Source organism: Hippoglossus stenolepis, chromosome 8, assembly GCF_022539355.2.
Source record: "Hippoglossus stenolepis isolate QCI-W04-F060 chromosome 8, HSTE1.2, whole genome shotgun sequence".
Taxonomy (NCBI): domain Eukaryota; kingdom Metazoa; phylum Chordata; class Actinopteri; order Pleuronectiformes; family Pleuronectidae; genus Hippoglossus; species Hippoglossus stenolepis.
Genome location: NC_061490.1, coordinates 23,700,224 through 23,720,221, shown reverse-complemented (window position 1 = coordinate 23,720,221; position 19,998 = coordinate 23,700,224). Strand labels below are relative to the sequence as shown.

The 19,998-nt window shown below is 46.7% G+C and overlaps 1 protein-coding gene across 5 annotated transcripts in view; it reads left to right on the top strand.

The window, feature by feature from the left end:
- Positions 1-365: 365 nt before the first annotated feature.
- Positions 366-19,998, top strand: part of LOC118114341 (DNA-binding protein SATB1) — a 58,998-nt gene continuing 39,365 nt past the window's right edge. Inside the window, exons 1-4 of one of the 5 annotated variants that reach the window (XM_035164750.2) lie at positions 366-548; positions 13,672-13,910; positions 16,973-17,149; positions 17,921-18,047. In XM_035164750.2, coding sequence (XP_035020641.1) covers positions 13,697-13,910; positions 16,973-17,149; positions 17,921-18,047 — 518 coding nt within the window. In that variant the 5' untranslated portion in view covers positions 366-548; positions 13,672-13,696. Of the gene's footprint in view, positions 549-11,444; positions 11,582-11,661; positions 12,467-13,671; positions 13,911-16,972; positions 17,150-17,920; positions 18,048-19,998 lie in introns of those variants that run through there. The other 4 variants (XM_035164746.2, XM_035164751.2, XM_035164748.2 and 1 more) reach the window with 4 other exon arrangements.

The window sequence follows — 19,998 nt, the reverse complement described above, 5'->3', positions numbered from 1 at the left end:
AAAGTGGGGCAATGAGACAAGCTGCGCCACAGCTGGCAAATCATCGATTTGAGCATCAGCAAACGGGGAGGGGCGGTTCGTTTACCTGCCGCCCTCTCGGAGCAGCAGAGCCTCCTCACATGCCGCTACTCTCCTCTCCTCTCCTCTCCTCCACTTCACCCCCGCAGCCCGCAGCGCGCTCGCTCTCTCTCTCTCTCTCTCTCTCTCTCTCTCTCTCTCTCTCTCCCTCGCACTCCTGCGCTCCATCCGCCGTTTGTGCGCTCCGCAGCTCCCGAGCCGCTTTCTCGTGCGGTTTCTCTTTACCAGACGAGTCTCTCTTCCCCCCCCTCCCACCCCAACCCACTCCTCCTCTTTTCCTCCTTCGTGTCCTCCTTCATCATCCGCAGGACTTTTGACTTTTTTTTTTTTTTTTTTGTTGCTTCTTCTCGTGTTGTTGTCCTCCCACAGAGCAGTTTGCCTATTTTTGGATCAGTCGTCGTGGAGCAGTGACAAGAGGTGGCTCAACTTTTGATGGAAAACAAGAGGTCGGGCGACTGCTGACTTTAAAGGTACGCTCCTCCTCACTCATCCTTTCTCTTAGTGGTTCCGTTGTTTAATCACCTTGTGTGTGTGTTTTTAAAAAAAAAATTGCTTCATGACTTATAACGGGAATAAGTTGCTTCTCCTTGGAATTAGAACGAGACATTTACGCGCGACGGAAAATGAATTAAAAAGCCACTTAAAAGCCACAGAGTCTAAAGGTGGCGTGCTCGCTTTTAATATTTCATAAACAGGAAAAAAAACACACACACACACCATGCATGTCACGCTTAATAGTAAATATATAAATGCACGCGTTCAGACTCTCTTTTTTATTATTTTTTTGGGGGTTGCCATCTAATTTGAAATGTGCAGAAACGGGCCTGTGTCATTTCTGCACGAATAAGCAAAGCACTCGTGATATTCGCGGGGTTAAGTACATCCATCTCCTCTAATTCATTTAACAACTTGTTCAGCGCGGAGGAGCAGAGGAGGAGCAGAGGAGGAGTGGTGCCTCCACCGCTGCTGACCCGCGGAGGCTTTCACCAACCAAGGGGGGAGAAAGTTGCTCACACTTTTATTTCCTCACAATAAATATGTGTATATTTTTTGTTGTGCGCATGCTCCTGTCAGGATCATTTTATTTAAAAAAAAAATATATATATATATTTTAAAAAGGCCTTTTGAATTCACCATTTTTTTAAAAAATTATTATAATTAAAGTGTGTGTTGACAAAGCACACACAGTTGTTATCAAACCGCTGACAGTTGTCTATTAGAGATGCTGGAGCTATTGCAGCCCAACTGCCCATCTACTTTTTTACTACTTTTTTATTAGGCCATTAGAGCCACTTCATTTATTCTCTCCATATACTTACTATTTAATTACGTGTCAACTTCCTTCAACACTTTTTTACGGCCGTGTAGCACGAGACACTTTGTGTAGAAATATACCAACTATGAGCCCAACAAGGTTATTAAAAAGAAAAAAGGTGTGACAGACTGGGAGAAACAAACAGTTAATGGGTTTATGACTCCTCTCTCTCTCTCTCTCTCTGGATGACTTGGCGTGAGGCACTCAGACTGATGTGATGATACAGAGGGGGTGCAGTCATGCTGTTTGGTGTGTGGCTTTATCACAGTGCTGATGAAGTAAGATCAGGTCCCTGTGTGTGTGTGTGAGTGTGTGTGTGAGTGTGAAATACACAGCACTCAGTTCTGAGAAGACGTATTGCCACCTTAAAGAGTGTGTGGGCACTGATGTCCTGTGGTTTTTTTAAAGGGTGACATTTCACACACGGCCACGCCGAGCGGGTTTTACTTTCACCTTCACTATTATTTATGTAAAGATATCAGCACACACACACACACACACTCGTGAAAGACCAGTGTGTCTGTGCTGCAGCTGTCTTAAAGATTGTGTTTGGCCATTTAGCCGCGATGCCGCGTGGAAACGAGCACAAACTGCTGAGTAAATTCGATTAAAGATGGTGCAGAAGTTTGCTTTGAATTAGAAACGCGATCAGATAATTAAAGGGCAATTCTCTCGAAATCTGACATCTTCAGTCGTCAGTGCGGCTGCTTGTTTATTATCTCGCTGCGGTTGTCGGGTTGTGTGCTTTGCTTGCTCACATGCGATTATGAGGTCAAGCATGGCACAGAAGAGGAAAAGAAGCAGGTTACGGTGCAGCACGCTGACTTTTATCTGTGCGGATCTGTGGCAGTTCAAGGTGCTGTGGCTTATCTGGTCAGTGCCTCTGACAGCAGTGACACACATCAGCCCTTTTCCTGTCTCATGCCGCCATGTGTCACTTCTTGTAAAAGTCCTCAGACAAGATGAAAAAGCCTCCACGGCAGCTCGTGAGAAGCAACACTTCTCAGGTTTACTCCTCGGCTCTGAACCTTCATCACAACCTCTTGTTTTTAGTCACTTTGCGGTTGTGAAAGTGGCACAAAAAAAAATGAAGAAAGAAAAAAAAAAACGAAACTTGTGTACATACCCACAACGGCATGCCAGTCTGTTTGGCAAAAAAAAAAAATCTCCACATAAACTTGTTTGGCAGGAATGATAAGAATCACAGTGCGAGGACGGCGGCGCTGCACGCGGCTGCCAGGTTACACAGATCCCGCAGTAAAGCCTACACATCTGTCACAGCTTATTAGTGAGTAATTAATTCATTTGAATGTGTTCTGTCGTGTTCACAGTTCTTACAATAACCCTACCGAGGTTTACAATTAGGAGGAGACCTGGGAAAACACCTAAGTGTTTCCACCTTTCTACCTTTCTGCTTTCAACTTACAGTTATAACCGTGTTGCACTCTCATGTTTCCCCCCCCCCCACCCCACCGATAGCTCGTAGTTTTGTTTTCATGACGACTAATCGAAACCAGTGCACACAGCGTTTACTGTGGCGTTGTAGTGTAAGAGCAGGAAATCAGCGTGTATTGTTCACAAACAGTCGTGCAATGTCTTGCTCTCTTTTCCCCGCGACACACTCTTGCATCACAACATCCTCTCGAGCGTCACTTCAGGTCGCCGGGCACGTTCTTTCTAGGACAGGCACGGTGAGCAGCTCTGTGTCTCACCAGTCAGACCTTACTCTCCTCCGGCGTCGACTAGAGGAGTTAGGAACAACACGGCGGCTGCGTGTTGACGTGCCCGGCGCTCAATTATCGTCAGGTTAGCAGACGATGAAGAGCAGCTCGTCAGATGAGAGCAAACTTTGTCCCGTGACCCTGAGAGACCAATTAGTCCGCACGTCGGAGACAACAGGTTGTGATTTCTTTTTTTTTTTGTTGTTGTTCCGTTGTTGTTTTTGCCGTCTAGTCTGTTTCTGAGATGATGTTAAGTGAAATGATTGTATCGCTTCCTCACTTTGCTTTAAAATTAAATTATACTCTGCATAATCAGTTTTATTGCTTTCAGGGAAATATAGAAAAAACTTGCGGGGAAAGTTTTTGTCCTTGCACATGCAAAGAAAAAAAAAAACACCTCTATATGCTCACAAAAGCTACGGCGTCTCAGCTTTGTGTAAATTCCTGCAGCAATGGAGAAGGAAAAAAAAAGAATTGCGGATTTATTAAAACCGCCGACTGCTGAGTATTTGCTGGGAGTTTAGATCTGGGCTGTGCCTCACTCTGCTGAGGCTGATATCTCGGCTAAAACCATTAATCGTCTTTCTTTACCACCTCGATAATTATCACTGTAGCGAAATAACAGCTCAGCAAACAGTGAAATTATACCTGTGGTAGGGAGCAGAGTAAATACCTGTTTAGCTGCCAGCAAATGTATTTATTAGACTGTCGCCAGTAAATAAGAGGCCTGTCTCGTTTTTTTTAATGTGTGGCTCTTTGGGGATTCCACACCCCCACCCTTTCCCTCCCCCTGTATGAAATAGCTCTGTTATGATTGCTAATAGCGGAGACAGATAACAATGATTCCCAGTGTTTATTTTTTTTTATGACATGCTGCAACTGGTTTGCGAGAAAAAGGAAAAAAAGGTTGGTGAGTTAATAATGACGGCTGCATTCCAGGACTCAGATATGTAAGAAAGGCCCCCCCCCCCCTCTCCTCCTCTGACACTTACAGACATACCACCCTGGGTGCACGGTGCAGCGTGTGTGATTCAGGGAGTTACAGCTCATTTTGTCATTATCTGGAAAAGTTCTTTCATACGAGCAGAAAAAGAGGAGAAGGGGGATAGTGGTCGGTGTTTACGTTGTCCCAGCACGTTGGACTGGATTCATTCTGGCATATGTTTTGCATACTGTTGATCCAGATTCCTTGGCTTAGTGATAAAAGCGTCACATTGTTTTCTGGGTCCTCACAATCAGCCCCGTTCGTCAGATGGGTTGGCGTGTCCCCCCCCCGGAGATAAAAAAACTGAAGTCCGTCATGTCGGTTTCCACCCACATACTCCAATGAAACAATTTCAACAGATACTGTATTCTCTCCCTCCGCCTCATACACATGAGGCGTGCACGCACACAAACACACACACACACACACACACACACACACACACACACACACACACACACACACACACCCTTGCCTTATCAACTGTTTTGTTCAACTGGATGGATGACGCATCCTTTGACAAGGGATTAAACGTGCAAAGGAAAAAAAGTGCAGATAAAGAACCTCATCCTTAAGTCTGCACCTCTTATTCAACACTTCTGCATAAGCCTCGATATTAAGAGACGTTTTTTCTTTTCCCCCCACATGCTCATATTGCATCTCTCTCCTTCATCTCGGCGCACAGCGTCGCTCCTGGCACGCCGAGGCGAGTAACACCATCCCGTCACCTGCCTTCATTTCCTAAACACTACCAGGACCTCCCCACGAGGCCGCGTTACTGTGCCCTTCACCCCCCGCCTCTGCCCCCACGGCAGGAGAAACCCCGCGGGATGCGGTGGCCTCTCTCGCCCCTTCGGTCTGTCCCACAAGGCCATGCCTCAGTATCTCTCTCTCTCTCTCTTCTGACACACTCACACAGACACACAAACACGACTGTCTTTCTAACTCTATTAACTGTTTATTTGTTGCGATCCACGAGGCTGAAATTAGAGTTTAATTATTCGGTCATGTGATGACCGGGGTCCAGCGAGCAGTGACAGAAAAGTAATTTCTTTAAAAACGGCCTTTGCCTCTGATGCCTGTTGATTGTTCTATGTCTAATTGGTTTTATAATTCGATAAAGGCGAGGAGGGTGAGGGAGGGAGGGAGGGAGGGGGTGATAAACAAGGCGGTGAAGGGTCCTCTCAGCGGGCCGGGTGGGAATCCAGTTTAGAATCATTAATGCAGATTCCTGTGACACAAGACTGACCCGGCGTGGCTCAGGGGTAATTACGGGCTTATGTCGACCTGATGACACAGAGGCCGACTGTAGTGTCCGGGTTCAGGCCGAGGGCCCGGACCCGGAAGGCAGAGAGGCCTCGCTCGACTCGAGCGCAGCCTGCACGGCGGATGTACGTGTTGTCTACGTGTGTGGCATGCATCTTGTGTGGGAGCTGCATGGTGTACAGTGCACACCGCACACCGAAAGTGTGGGTGTCGAGAGTGGAGAGTGAGAACAAGGCAAATGAGAAAAAAACCCCAACCAGGTCTCAGCGCAGAGACCTGATGAGGCCGACGGGTGTTAGACCTTCCTGTTTCGCAGACCTGAGGTGGAGACCACTCACTCTGCTGCTATTCCTGTCGACTTCATATGATTATAAAACAATTAAGCACTTTGGAGCCGACTCTCGGTTCATTACATCCCCCCTTGTTCTTTCTGTCTCTTGGTTTCCGCGTCCTCCCACACCGAAGCGCGGACATATGAGAAATGTAGAAATCACCTTATTTCACCAGTAATTGAAAGCCACACTCGCCGTATTAGAGGCTGATGGAAAACACGAAACTAATTTGATTTGGTGGATGTGTTCATTATGGAATATTTAGTCTATCTGTGGTTACCTTGTAACAACTGATTAGGCAATTTCTCACGGTGCTCAGATGTTTGAGGAGGGAACATTAATAGAGCGTCTCACCCCTGAACTCCGCGCAGACGTGAAGCCAAGTTGTGTGTTTGTGCAACAGATGAGAATTAAAAGAAAAAAGGCGTCACCGACAAAACAGGCATTAATTTCAGAGAAGAGGATGAGGAAAGTGAAACCTGTGCAGACGAAATGATGACGCTTGTGTGTCCAGACTTTCCATATTGTTTTTTTTGTATTAAAACCTAACATTTTATTTTAATAACACACGTCTTGGGGGCAGCCTGTAACAGTTTGAAACTCATTCAGCCACATAATGACCCGCGAACGCGAACGGCACTAAATCATCTCTTAATTCCCGAGTGTCAGAATCCTCCCTTTGTCGTCGTTTCATTCACGATATAAAAAAACTCGAACCAGACATCGTTAACGCAGGAAACACCATCGTCTCCATTCATTCACTGTTTTGTTCAGACATGAGATTGATTTCATCTTTTTGTCACTTTTACTTCCCATTTAACTGCTCGCTTGTTATTCACGGCATCTGATGTAAACCACCCGTGTTTTCCTATTTTTCATCCTCTGCCTCTCCGAGGTTCACGCATGCACCCACACTGACGCAGGCGTGTTTTGACATGTTTCCCCGACAGATTATTTAATCCTCTGCAGCCACTAATAACACTATTATGTTTGTGTGTGTGTGTTTTATTATTGCGGGCGACACTTGCAGAAAGCGCTCAAAGTTGAACCGGTGACAGCGCCCGTGCTGTTCTGCGTCGTGCGCTCAGACTTGATGCGCAGACTAATTTGTATTAGTAATCCAAATAATCGTATTAATGCCCATTAGACGCATCACAAGTGGCGAGCATGAAGACATCACAACACCTACGTACAGTAAGAGCAGGCGCCAGCGATGAGACATTTTCTCATTCATTTCCAGTCTTTTCTCCCTTTTGTGTGGAGATTATTAGCGTCTTGATTTAAAGAAATCATGCCTCATCCCCTCAGAGACACCAACATGTGGTTTAAACAGCAGCGGGGCCCAGATGTGATACTGCAGATAAGTGGTGGAAACCGACAGTGATGTGAAATGTATCTGCGGCGTAATGCTGCGACTCCTGACATTTAAATACGAGGTGTCCTTTGTTGGGATGTAGCATCAGTCTGTCGTGGTTCTCATGTCATTTTTCGTGTTTTCTTTACAAATGTAGCCAACGAGCACAAAATACCGTCTGAACAATTACACTTGTGTACACGCGCGGCACACGACATACTGTATCTGCCCGACACAAAGCCACACAGGCTTGTAAAGACCCACCTTGAACAGGGCTAAATCTGCATTCAGCACGTGATTAGAACGGCACACAGCTAGTATTTTTAAACAGGCTTTCTGTGTTTCAAAACCCATTTTTTCCCCCTCTCCTTTTCTTTGTGATACAAAACGGTATATGTTAATTGATAATCAGCAGTGTTGATTCAGTGGTGCATTCAGTGCAAATCTGTGCCCTTCTGGATGTCAGAGGGTTTTCACAGCCACGTCAGTGCCAACCTCGCTGGCAGTGCTGGCACCTGTTGGCGGTGCCAAGGCCTGGCAGGGGTTATCGATGCTCTCTGATGGTGCCCGACAATCACAGTGGAAATGACTGCGGCTGCTTGCGTCATGCCAGATAGAAAAGAGCATTTGCCGACAATGGCTCGCTTTCACCGTCGCTCCTGTTTTTCCGAACGCTGCTAACCACGGCCAAGGAGAGAGAGAGAGACAGAGAGAGAGGGAGAGAGAGAGAGAGGGGAGAAACAAAAACAAAGAGAGAGAGACGAGAGAAGCTACAGTGAACATCGTGTAAAACACCGCGACGTGAAATAGGTGTCAACATCCAGGATGTTGTGCAGCGACGGCGTGCAGGTTGAGGTGATGCAGAATGATGTGCTGAGGTGAAGGTTCTGTTGGTGGTGGGGGGGCTGCAGCAGCGTCTCTGTGTGATTCATGCTGCTGCACATCACAGTGACACTGGTGAACATGAGCAGGAGGCACGTTGCTGTAAAAAAACAAAACGATGCTTCTCATGTATTTTTTAAAAAAGGGCAAAATTCTGCCTGTTTTTTGTTATTTATTTCTGTGAAAATGACCAAAAAAAAACACGGCGACGGGACAATTTCCTCCTCGTTAGTCGCAGGAAACTCTGGATAAGCAGCAACTTCGACCGTGTTCATTCGTGAATTTTTACTTTGATTCTCCTCAGTGACCTGAAATTTCAGATATTCGGTGAAAAAACACCGTGATTATTCCACCGTTTGAGTCCTTTACTCAGACTCTGAAGCAGAGCGGTTGAACCGCCACAGCTGTGTCTCCTGTTCGGGTTCACTGCTCTCGCTGCGTTGGCCTCTCACTGAAACACAGAGAGCGGCTCAGGTAGGAATTGATCACCGAATCCGTGCAGCGACCTCTGCTTGTGTGTTCAACAACTCCTCCATTTCCTGTTTAAACACAAACACACACTCACACACTCACACACACACACAGTCACAGATGTGGGACCCCTGTTAAATAGCTGCCGCCCTCTGAAAACTCACACCTGATGCCACCTCCGTGTCAGTGTAGCAGGGCAGGTGTGAAAGGTGAGTTTCACAGTGTACTTTTTTTCCAGTAAAAGCTTCATCACTGTTTGCTGTTTTCGTTTTTTTTTTGGACACAGATGTGTTTTTGAAATGAGTAAACTTTCGACCTCGCATTGGGGGGGTGGAACAATGACTCGGTTTCACAAGTGAGGGATGAATGAGATGTGTAACTGTAACCGGCGGCGCGATGAAAAACAATACGCCATCACTTCTTCCACGATTGCTTTTCCAGATTTACCCTAAAACAAACGCCCCTTCCATTAAAATGAGCGTTTTTTCCTTTATAGTCAGAGTCGCTCCGACGTCTGTTCTCACCTGACTGTGGGTTTTCTGTTTTCTAAGCCGTGCAGCTCATGTCTGTGGTTTTGCATTTGTTTATGAAACAACAGCTTTGTGTGCGACAGTGTGCTATTACTGTATTTACGGTCTCACACAGATGGAATTCATGAGCCCCGTGAAGATTTACTTTAAAAAAACCACGCAGTGCTACGTAGCGTTTCCACATGCGCCTGACCTCCACGGTCGACGCGTAACTACTGACGTTCTCGTCGCGACACTGTAGGTGCGCGCACTTCCTGTTTTCTGTGGGTTTCCTGTTTTTGTACTTGCACAACCTGGACAGAAGCTTATTTCTATTTGATGTAGATATTGGACCCATCTGGCTTTTTTGTTTGACCTCCGTTGCCAAAGATTCATGCTCTTTAATACAATTTACATCCATGAGTTCAGTATGTTTCATGTTTCACCCCCGTGGCCTTGACCTTGACCTTTCGCCCCACACACTGTGCTGTACGACCCGTGTGACTGTGTGGTTTCACAAGGTGAAGCAGTTATTAGGTCGTTTTAAAGTGAAGCACCAACCCCATATCGGGCCTTTATTGACAATATCAACAGCGATGACCTTGTCTAATATTTTTTCTTGTGGAGCAACAAAGCCTGTCAGGAGTTTTTATAAAATAATAACAACAATAGATTGCACATCAACTTGAGGAGCTTTTGTCTGCAGCGATTGTGTCACTTTCCAGCCTCTCAACATTCCTCCTTTCTTCTCCTCCTCTCCTTTGACAGTTTGCTTTTGTTGCAAATATCAACAGAGATTAGCTTGTCTAATATTTTTATATAATACAGTTTGGCATAATAGGCTGTGACCTGCCGTGGAGGTAAACACACGGAATAATGACAACAGTCCACAGAAAGTAGTCCCTCGTAGATGCAGTGAGACGACATCCCATCGAACCTGACCTCTCTGCTTGTAGCATGAAGAGGTTTAACTACTTATTTAGATTTGCATTAAGCTTATTATGGGATTTAATAACATATATACATCATTTAGCGTTTTTAAATTGACCTAAATTATATAAATATAAAGAGAAAATACATTCATCAGCACATTTTTGAAATTCTGAATCCTCTTTTTTTATTTGTTTGGTGAATAAATATGTGTATTTATATGCAATAGCTAAATATTAGACAAAAATCATAATACAGACTTTACCACTTTTTAAAGCCAATCATATATTTATTATTGTAAAGTCTGAGTGTACATTGCTATCATGATGCAGTCTTTTAAGAAAGTAAAATGTAAAATTTAGTATTGGTGTTTTAGTTCTAGTATAAAAAACATTGACAGGACATTTTCTATTAGAATAATAATAATTCAGTAGTTTAATAGTAATAACAGTTTTTATTAGCATACAGAATATAGAGACTTCACATATGGACCTACTTTCTGATAGTGTACACAGAGATTCCCTTTAATTTGTTTTTTTCTGTGATGGGGACACGTACATGTTTTTTTAGAGGCTCTATTTACTTTATTGAATCTGTCGTGTATCTGAGACTGAAGGTCAAAGAGTTCACTTTACATTTATCTGTTTTCAACGTGTACTATTTAGTAAAAAATAACAACTATGCTTTGATAAAGTTAAATATAAATAATGCACAGTATTAAGGTATGGTTGTGTGTGTGTGTGTGTGTGTGTGTGTGTGTCGCCCTGTAATAAATGCAGGACCGCCTCACACTAATCAAGCTGATTAAAAATTCCTGCGCGCATAGCCGGAAATCGCACCAGCGTGCATCCTCTCCATTGTGTGTGTGTGTGTGTGTGTGTGTGTGTGTGTGTGTGTGTGTGTGTGTGTGTGTGTGTGTGTGTATGTGTGTGTGTCTTTCTATATTATTTGGTTCAATACCATCATTATGAGGACATTTTGTCTGGTCCTCACAAATGTAAAGCCATGTTTGAGGGTTGAGACTTGGTGTTATGGTTATGGTTAAGGGACTAAAGAATGCAAGTGTCCTCACAACTATAGAGTTTGTGTGTGTGTGGGGTTGGGGTCAGCATTAAGTGTGTGTGTGTGTGTGTGTGTGTGAGTATGTGTGTGTGTGTGTGTGTGTGTACTTTCTCCACTTGACTCCTGGACTTTGGGGCCTGAGATGTGCAGAAATCATCTTTTTCTCATCCTCTACTTTATTTCTTATAATAAACTGAAATGATCTCTATCCCACTTTCACACACACACACACACACACACACACACACACACACACACACACACACACTCACACACACTCCCCACCTCTCCCTCTCACACACACACACACACACACACACATCCTTCCTTCTGTTTCCCCCCCACCTATTATTTTTGTATTTTTTTTTACCCCTTCTCCTTGCACCACGCCATCTGAACTGAGGAGAGAGGGGGAGCAGCAGAGGAGAGGAGGAGGAGAGAGAGGGAGAGAGAGAGAGAGAGAGAGAGGGGGAGTGATGAGTCAATACAACTAATAATTTAATGGGGACACAGAGGGAGAGAGAGAGAGAGAGAGGGGGGAGACAGATAGAAGCAGAGGGAGGGAGAGAGAGGGGAGCTCGGTCCGGATCCACCAGGCAGCAGGACACCTCCTCCTCTTACTACCGCGGGCAGCAGCTCTCCTGTGCAGCCTCTATTTATGCTCGACACCGGGAAAGTAAACGCCACTTTTTCTTTTCTCCTGACACCCCCACCCCGTGTGTGGCTGTGTGTGTTTTTTTTAATCCCCGCTAACCTGCTCCGAGTTCCCGCATATCGAGTCCACATCGGCGCGACACGGAGCCGATCACCCAGCCGGTTCCTCTCCTCCTTCTGAGTATTATCATTTCTCCCCCCCCGCTTATCTCTGCTTATCTCCGGGTGAAATCAAGCCGACGTTGAAGCCTGTTTTTTTTTTTGGTGTGTGTGTGTGTGTTTTTTATGTGGTTCTCCGGCGGTTGTTGGTTCATGTGTGTGTCCGAGCTGCTCCGGCTCTCAGCGGCAGCAGCAGCAGGAGGAGGAGGAGGAGGAGGAGCAGGAGGAGCAGCAGCACCAGCGGCGGCGGCGGCCGCTGCTCCCGTTCCGCCGCCGCGGAGGCGACGCGGATGCCGGGGCGCCAACTAGCGCAGAAGTCGCCCGCACTTGGAAGCGACGGACGCGGCTCCGTGTCGCCGCCTGTAGTCGCCGTTTCCCCGGCAGTCGGACGGGATTAGCCCCCGATACACACACACACACGCGCGCTCGCACACACACACGCCAATGTTCGCCTCTCCCGGTCCGTCTCGACCTCGTCTCCTCCGCAGATCCGCCGGGTCGCTGTTGTTGTTGTTTTCCGCGCAGAGGAGCAGGAGGAAGCGTCTGTTCTCACACACACTCATTCATTAAAGAGCAGCTCTCTGCAGCCATGCACACGTAGGGACAGACAGAGACACAGAGACACAGAGAGACACAGAGAGACAGATCACACCAGAGGACTTTTTTTTTCCTTTTTCCAAACTTGGAGAAGACGCGTTTCGTGCAGCCGGTGTTTTATGCTCTCCAGTGCTGAAGTGCTGCTGTTCAGGTTGGTGGTTCAACTTCTACCTTTAAACTTCCTCCTCCGGGTCCATTTGATTCATTATGACTTATTATGGGAAACAAAATCCTGACCTGGATCCAGGCTGTATCCGGGTCTGGATTCCTCCACCCCCCCCTCTTCCTCCTCCTCCTCCTCCTCTTATTTGTGGGGAATTAGTTGCCTCATTGCATGTTATGAATGGGGGAGTTCATGATCTTTTTTGTGTGGGGGTGGATGATTTTGCCCTTTTCGCTCTTTTGATAGCGGCAGTCCATCAGCGGCGTGCGTCAACCTGCATCCACACAATCACTGTTCTGTTCGCAGCTTCACACACGGCCACATATCTCTTATACAAGTAGGAGTCTGACCCGAAAAGTTGCAGGGAGCTCTCGTCAGTGTGTGTCAGTGTGTGTGTGTGCACCTGTGGGTGAAGCCTCCATCTTTCTCTCCCATCCACTCCTCTCCTCACTTTAACTTTTATCATTTGTGATAATGAGTCAGCAACTCTGTTTTGTCAAACTTGCTGCCTGTGTCCTCCAATCCCGAAAAACTTGTTTAACTTTTCACTTTGCAGGATCTCACATGAAAGTTCCACACCTGTAGTGTCTGCGGACACACGTGCTAACGCGTGCGTCGGGTCGCAGTGAAATGACATTGCGGCCTTTTGCCTCCCCGAGCTGCAGCGCCTGGAATGTGAAGCCACAAGAAGTGACTCAGAAAGTGAATTACGTTAGTTTCCCCCCCCCGCCCTCGCCGCCCCTCTCTCTCTCTGTCTCTGCGTGCACCGCAGCAGCAGAACCTTGTTCCTTAAACTGCACTGTATCCATTCAAGTGGAATCTCCCAGCAAATTAATGTGTTTGCACTAAAACCAGGGCTTGTTTGCCCCCCCTCGCATGGGAATCTCTAGCGGGACACCCATACATAATACATGCATTGGAAAATGGGAACATTACACACGGCACGAGAACGTCACCGCGGCCTGAGTTGTCGTTACTGAGGCGAATTGACAGTTACTGCCGTGACGGGTCTGTTCTCAGAGGTCTCCATTACTTGAAGCACTTCTTTTTTTTTTGCTCTATAAAAACGTCCATTCACGTCTTCACATGTCAGTGATGTCAACAGGAAGGATTTTGTAGCCGCCGGTTCTTGTGCTTGGTTCGTGTCACACATTCGTCTCTCCGCTGACACTCGAATGTCTCTCTGTCCCCAGGTGATAGTGAGCAGAGGTGCTGAGAATGATGGACCATCTCAGCGAGGCGTGTTTGGGCAAGGAGAACTCCGAGCTGGTCAACAGCATGGCCGAGGCCAAGGCCCCGCCGGCCAAGCTGCTCCGGCTGGAGCAGAACGGCAGCCCCCTGGGCCGAGCCAGGCTGGGCAGCACCGGGGCCAAGCTCGCCGGGGTCCCTTACAAACCCACCGGCCACCTGCTGAAGACCTGCCACAAGAGGGGTAAGAGGGAGAGGGTGTGTCCGGGGGGGGGGTCTGCACTTACTCTGAGAGGATCGTGTACTCGATCAGAAGAAAGTTAATCGACAACAGTTGTGTTTGATTTCAGGTTTGTGGGTCATTGAGCAAAGAGAAACAAACGTCTGCTGTGTTCAGCAGCTTGAACGTAAAGATTGTCAGATTTTCTCAGTTTCAATTGACGTTGAGGTCTGGGAAATTGCGAGAAGCACTTCTTAGTGTTCCTGAGCTAAAACAACTTGGCTATTAACTGTTTATCTGATCAACTAATCACTTACCAAACTAGTTAGTTGTTGGAAGTCACTCACCATCCAAAAAGCAGCAACACAAAATGTACAACACGTGTGCTGCTTGCTGCTAACCGTTAACGGGACAAAACTATTAGAATATTTCACATTTGGGAAGTTGTCATGCAATGTTTGTTTGTCACTTTTTTCTTTTTTTTTTGCCCTTGACATTTTCCAAACAAAACAATTAATGGAGAGAATAATATATAGATTAACTGCTGATGAAAGTGTTCACAAGTTGCAGCCCTGATTTCTGACATTTCACACACTAAACGATCCATTAATTAATCAAACATTTTATAAAATGATCAATGACGTTAATTAACTCTTAGTTGCAGAGCCAGGGAATACAAACCGAGTGTTGTGTGTATTTGTGTAAGAGAATACACAACATAAAGAGGAGAGCTGTTTAAGTATCCCCCTTCCCACACATACACACACACACACACACACACACACACACACACACACACACACACACACACACACACACACACACACACACACACACACACACACACACACTCGTGCTGCACACACTCCCACTTATTTGCCCAGACAATAGCTATTAGAGGAACACTGTGAGAATTATCCTCGTGTCGTGCTGCATAGCGCTGTGTCACTGCTCCTCTCTCCAGCCGCTGCACCTCCTGCGCTGGCATTTGTTTATTAAGGGGAAGTTTGAGTCCTTTAAGAGCCATTGCTGTTTAAGGACGGTGGTGGTGGTGGTGGGTGGGTGGGGGGGGGGTCCTTTACTTTGAGATTATGACATAGCTTTTTAATATAACTGGTGTTGTCTGGTGAAAAACACGGCGGGCAAAGCCATCTCTAGTACGAACAGTTTTTACGGTTGTGTGTTTTTTAGTGGGTTGGAAATGAGTTTGAAAAGCTGCAGGTTCGGGGCTGTTATCGCACTTGGCTGCCGCGGCTCGTCTGTTTGTTTTTTTGGCCGGTTCGGTTTTCTTTGGGCAAGAGGGACCCAGGAACTCTTGGAATGCGGCTGTGTGAGTGTCCTCAGATGGGCCGTTTCTCTTATTTGCTCCTTTAATCTACGTGTCGCACTCCAACTGAGAGAGCCTAATTTTTCACCTCCATCATCTCTGCTTCTCTTGGCCTCCTGCAACGTTTGCTCCTCCAAAGCCTCCTCATTGCTCTCCCCCCTCCTCCACCCTATTCCTCGCCTCAGTTTTTTTTCAAATAAGTTTCTTCCTGGGTAAAGGGCGAAGCAGCCGATGGAGGTGGGCGGTCCGCCGCGGAGGCTTCGCAGAGGGCCCACACTGGGCATTGTGTCCGAGCCCGAAACAATATTTACAGCAGCCCTCTCCGGGCTCCCTGGAAACAAAGCCAGTATTGATCCCCCAAATGAACCTACACAGCAGTCTTTATTGTTAGATCTTTATCTATTAAAATCAGGGGAGGAGAAAAGCAGCTCTTTCAGCACATTCCCTGGCATCTGTCGGCTTATTGATTGTTTTGCCAGAGCTGTGTACATCTTCTGGAATGCCTGGGATTGGAAAATATTAGAGCGTGATTCGTTTTTAATCAGCGCGGACAATGAACGTACAGAAATGTTTCCAGGTGCCGGTCGGGTGGAGACCCATTGAGAGCGAGGGGCAGCAGGGCCACCTCATAAACACTGTAGGATTTGCTAAGTAGAGTATAAGCGGTAGACTCTGGCCCTCATTAACACTTTGACAAAAGTTCGATCGCCTGCGGTTGTTTCCATTCGGACTGAGGCTTCAGAAGTCCGAGCTGCCCCCCGTGTCGGTGAACTCTAACACTTCAGGGATGTTATTTTAGTAAAAACAACACCGTGGGTGATATTTGCACATTGGGTCCCCTTGAACACTCGACTAGTCTTTGGACAGGAGTCGCTCGTTCCACCTCGCAGCCGAGACACTGTTGACACGGGGGGGTAGTGAAACCTCCGGGAGCAGAGGTGGCTCGGGACGCGAAGCGCTGCATCATGGGAAGCTGATTTTGGGTTGGCAGGCAGAGAGGAAGGCTAATGTGATCCCTTCACCTCCACAGTGAATAAACTGTGCATTGTGCCAAAAGGAGACACAAGGGTCGAGGGATTCTTTCTCTGGCTGCTTAACGCTCAAGCAAACGTTTTTTTCATGCGCCATTTATATGTAAACTTTCTTATTAAACACACAACTCATGCTCGTTGTGCAACATCTGTGTTATCATCTTAAAACCGTGAAGAAGAAACACTAAGACTGAAGGAATCCTCTAATAGTTTATTTAAAGGGACTTAGAACGACGCCCAGTATTTCACATAGAAATCAGTTCCCTTAATGTGTCTGTTTTCTTTCATCAAGATCCGTTAATTGTTTTTAAGAAAACCTTTAAATCTCACAATTTAAAAGAAAGTGAATAAACAATTCCTGGATCTGCCCCCTGATCCAGATCTGCATCACAATGTTTATGGGCTCTGCCCTGACCCGCATCCTTCGCATCAGTTGTTTTTGTGTAATCTTACTGGAAAGCGTATTATCGTGCCCCTAAGGAATTTGATTCCTCACCTTGAGTTTGTCATAACGACTAAGAGGTGAGACTTCCCCTCTTCAGCAATCCACTCACTTACTCATAATCCTCCTGACCCTCAACCTCAACGTAACATAATCATCGCCACTCATCATCATTCGTGTCCCTTTGTGAAACACTCCGACTACTGAAGGTCAAAGTTAACGCATGAAGACATGTGAGCTTCTCGCTGTTTCTCACTGACGTCTGTGTGTGTCTCTGTGTCCTCAGGCAACATGCTGCCCGTGTTCTGTGTAGTCGAGCACTACGAGAACCCCATGGACTTCGACAGCAAGGAGGAGCACGCCGAGTTCGTCCTGGTGCGTAAGGACATGCTCTTCAACCAGCTCATTGAGATGGCCCTGCTGTCGCTGGGCTACTCCCACAGCTCGGCGGCTCAGGCCAAAGGTAACCGCCGTCGTCTCTTCGTTCGTCTTCTCTCGTTCCTCGTCTCTCTGACGCTCATTAACGTCCTCTGTATGGCGTTCTCTGACGACCTGCTACTAGTGCACACACTCAAACTCACACAGTCTGTGACCATGAGAGCCCAGTGCCTGCAGATCTGAAGCCACAGTAACACATCCTGACACTGATCCCAGACAGGAGACTCACACACACACACATTCCCACACAGTCTAAACGCACAGGCTTACCCACTAAAAATGCTTACATGCACATTCACATTCTCAGCAAGCAAAACACACAGACACACACTCGTACAGTATATATTTATACACACATACACTCGGTGACTCAGTAGGTGGGAGGGGCCGGCGGAGGAAAGGGTCTGCTAATTGCACTAGAGAACACGCAGGCCGAGGGTGGCGGTTTCAAGGTGCCTCTTAGCATGCTCTTTTATTATAGCCTGTCCATCACACTTCAACACACACACACACACTCTCACACATCTTATTTCACTGCTCCCATGAGCAGTATCCCTCCTCACTTTCTGCTGTGTGGGTTGCTGCTTTTTTTAAGGTAGTCTCAGCAGAAGTTCTGACGTGGTTGTTGTGATTTCAGTATCAAGTAAAAGTTTGCACGGAGCTCCTGTGTCACCGGGATAGTGCCGGGGAGACGACTTGTAGCCTAGTGATCCAAAAAGCTTAATAACTTTTCACTGGTGTCCATGTGAGTCATGATCGTTTACCCGTGTTTGTGTTTTTATCCATAATCTCTCAGGCATGATTCAGGTGGGGAAGTGGAACCCTGTCCCCCTGTCATACGTGACAGACGCACCGGATGCCACAGTGGCCGACATGCTGCAGGACGTCTACCACGTGGTCACGCTTAAGATCCAGCTCCACAGGTGAGAAACACACCCAGATATTCCTCTGTGTAGTTTAAATCAGGAATTAATTTGGTGTTTTGCTGATGGGGGGTGGGGGACATTGTCGAATGCATCACTGCAAAATCCCCCCGTCAATGTTTGACCACCTGGAGGGACCCTACATTCTCCTGGGTGACTTGAAGGTCCCCATAAAGAACCACTAAACAACCTTCTTGTTCACCGCTAAACCTTCTAAAACTCTACGTAGAACCTTCTCAGTGACCAGTAGAACCTCCAAAAGAAACCTTAGAGACTCTTAAAACCTCTCGAACCTCCTCACTGACCACTGCAACTTCTTAAAGGACCTCAATCCTCTTAATTACTTTTAAAACTTCCTCTAGAAGCCACTAAATAACTAGAAAAACCTTGTAAATAACCCTCAGAACGTTCCATAGATTCTGTGAGTGGAATAATTTAGAATAAAACCCAACATAAAGTGCTTTAATAAGTCACAACCCTAACCCTCCTGTAATTTGTCCCCTGTGTGTGTTTGTGCACAAGTTAAAACATGTGTAGATGATTCCACATTTTTTTCTTATATACACATAGAGGCACAGTTACATTTATTAATATCTACTTCCAGCAGAGGCAGGCGCCAATCTACCAATGCCCTCTGCATGTTTGATACTGAGAATAGCTTTATTACTCATTCACACAGACTCGAAACGCTCACATCTCCCAGGAAATGCGAAAAGAAAAACCCCCTTAAATAGAGAAAATATCTTCTCCCGGCGTTGGGATTGGTTTATTTGTTAAATCGATGGGAACGCAGTCACCGAAATCCTCCCCTTGTCCTGGCTAACGTTTGAGTTCACGCTGCGGTACGTGATGAAGAGGATTTATCTTTTGTTGCTGCTCTAAATTTAACTGCTAAGTGATGTTAACTAATGTGCATGTTTTGCATTGGGGGGGGGGGAACAAAACTTAAAAGAAATATGATAATAAAGTAGAGTGTTTTTTTGGAGCCCAACTCTGCCTCAGCTCTTTTCACGGTAGCAAGTGAACGTGGCTGGAAACCTGGAAAAGGTGCGCGGCTAAAAATGACTCGGACCACAGATGAATACGAGGTTGTTCACCTGAAATAGTACGATAAATAAACCTGGGCTGCGCCGGCTATTTTAAAGTGAGCTATACTTCTTCTGAATCCGAATTCAGCATCGTCGTGATAATAAAGCAGAAGACCTAACAAGCTGAAACCGTCCCTCACCGACTGGGTAGCGCTCGCTGTCGACTGCCATCACTCTCCATATTGTCGGCTAAATGCTGCTCTGTAGGTGTGAGGCTCCATTGTATTTATACACACAGTGAGAGCATACAAGCGTTTATAGATATAGACAGAAACCGGCTCGTATGTGCTCATAGACTCAAAACACACACACACACACACACACACACACACACACACACACACACACACACACACACACACACACACACACACACACACAACACACACACAGCTGAGTGGAGGCTTGTGCCAGCTGCACGCTAACCCAGTGTTCTGCAACCCTCTGGAGAGCTGTTCCTACTCTTTTCCTACCTCGCTCTACCTCTCCCTCTCTCCTCCTGCTCTCTCCCTCGTTCTCCCCCCCACCACCACCACCAACACCACCACCACCGCCACCGCCGCCGCCACCCGCCTTCACCAGTCAAGCGCACACACTCTTGCGCGCGCACACACACACACACATTGACGTGCACGCGTCCACCTCCCAGCGTACAGAAGGTTGTGTTTATTTCCGGCATTGCTAGCCCTGAATGCACAGATAGCTGTCTTTCTCCACTACCCCTCTCTCTCTCTCTCTCTCTCTCCTGCCTCCTTCCCTCCTTCCCTCCTCTTGTTCACTTCCTTCTCCCCAGAGGCTCTGGCTGCTGGAGCAGTCTAAGGTGTTCTGGAAAATCCATTGTTTGTGTGTGTGTGTGTGTGTGT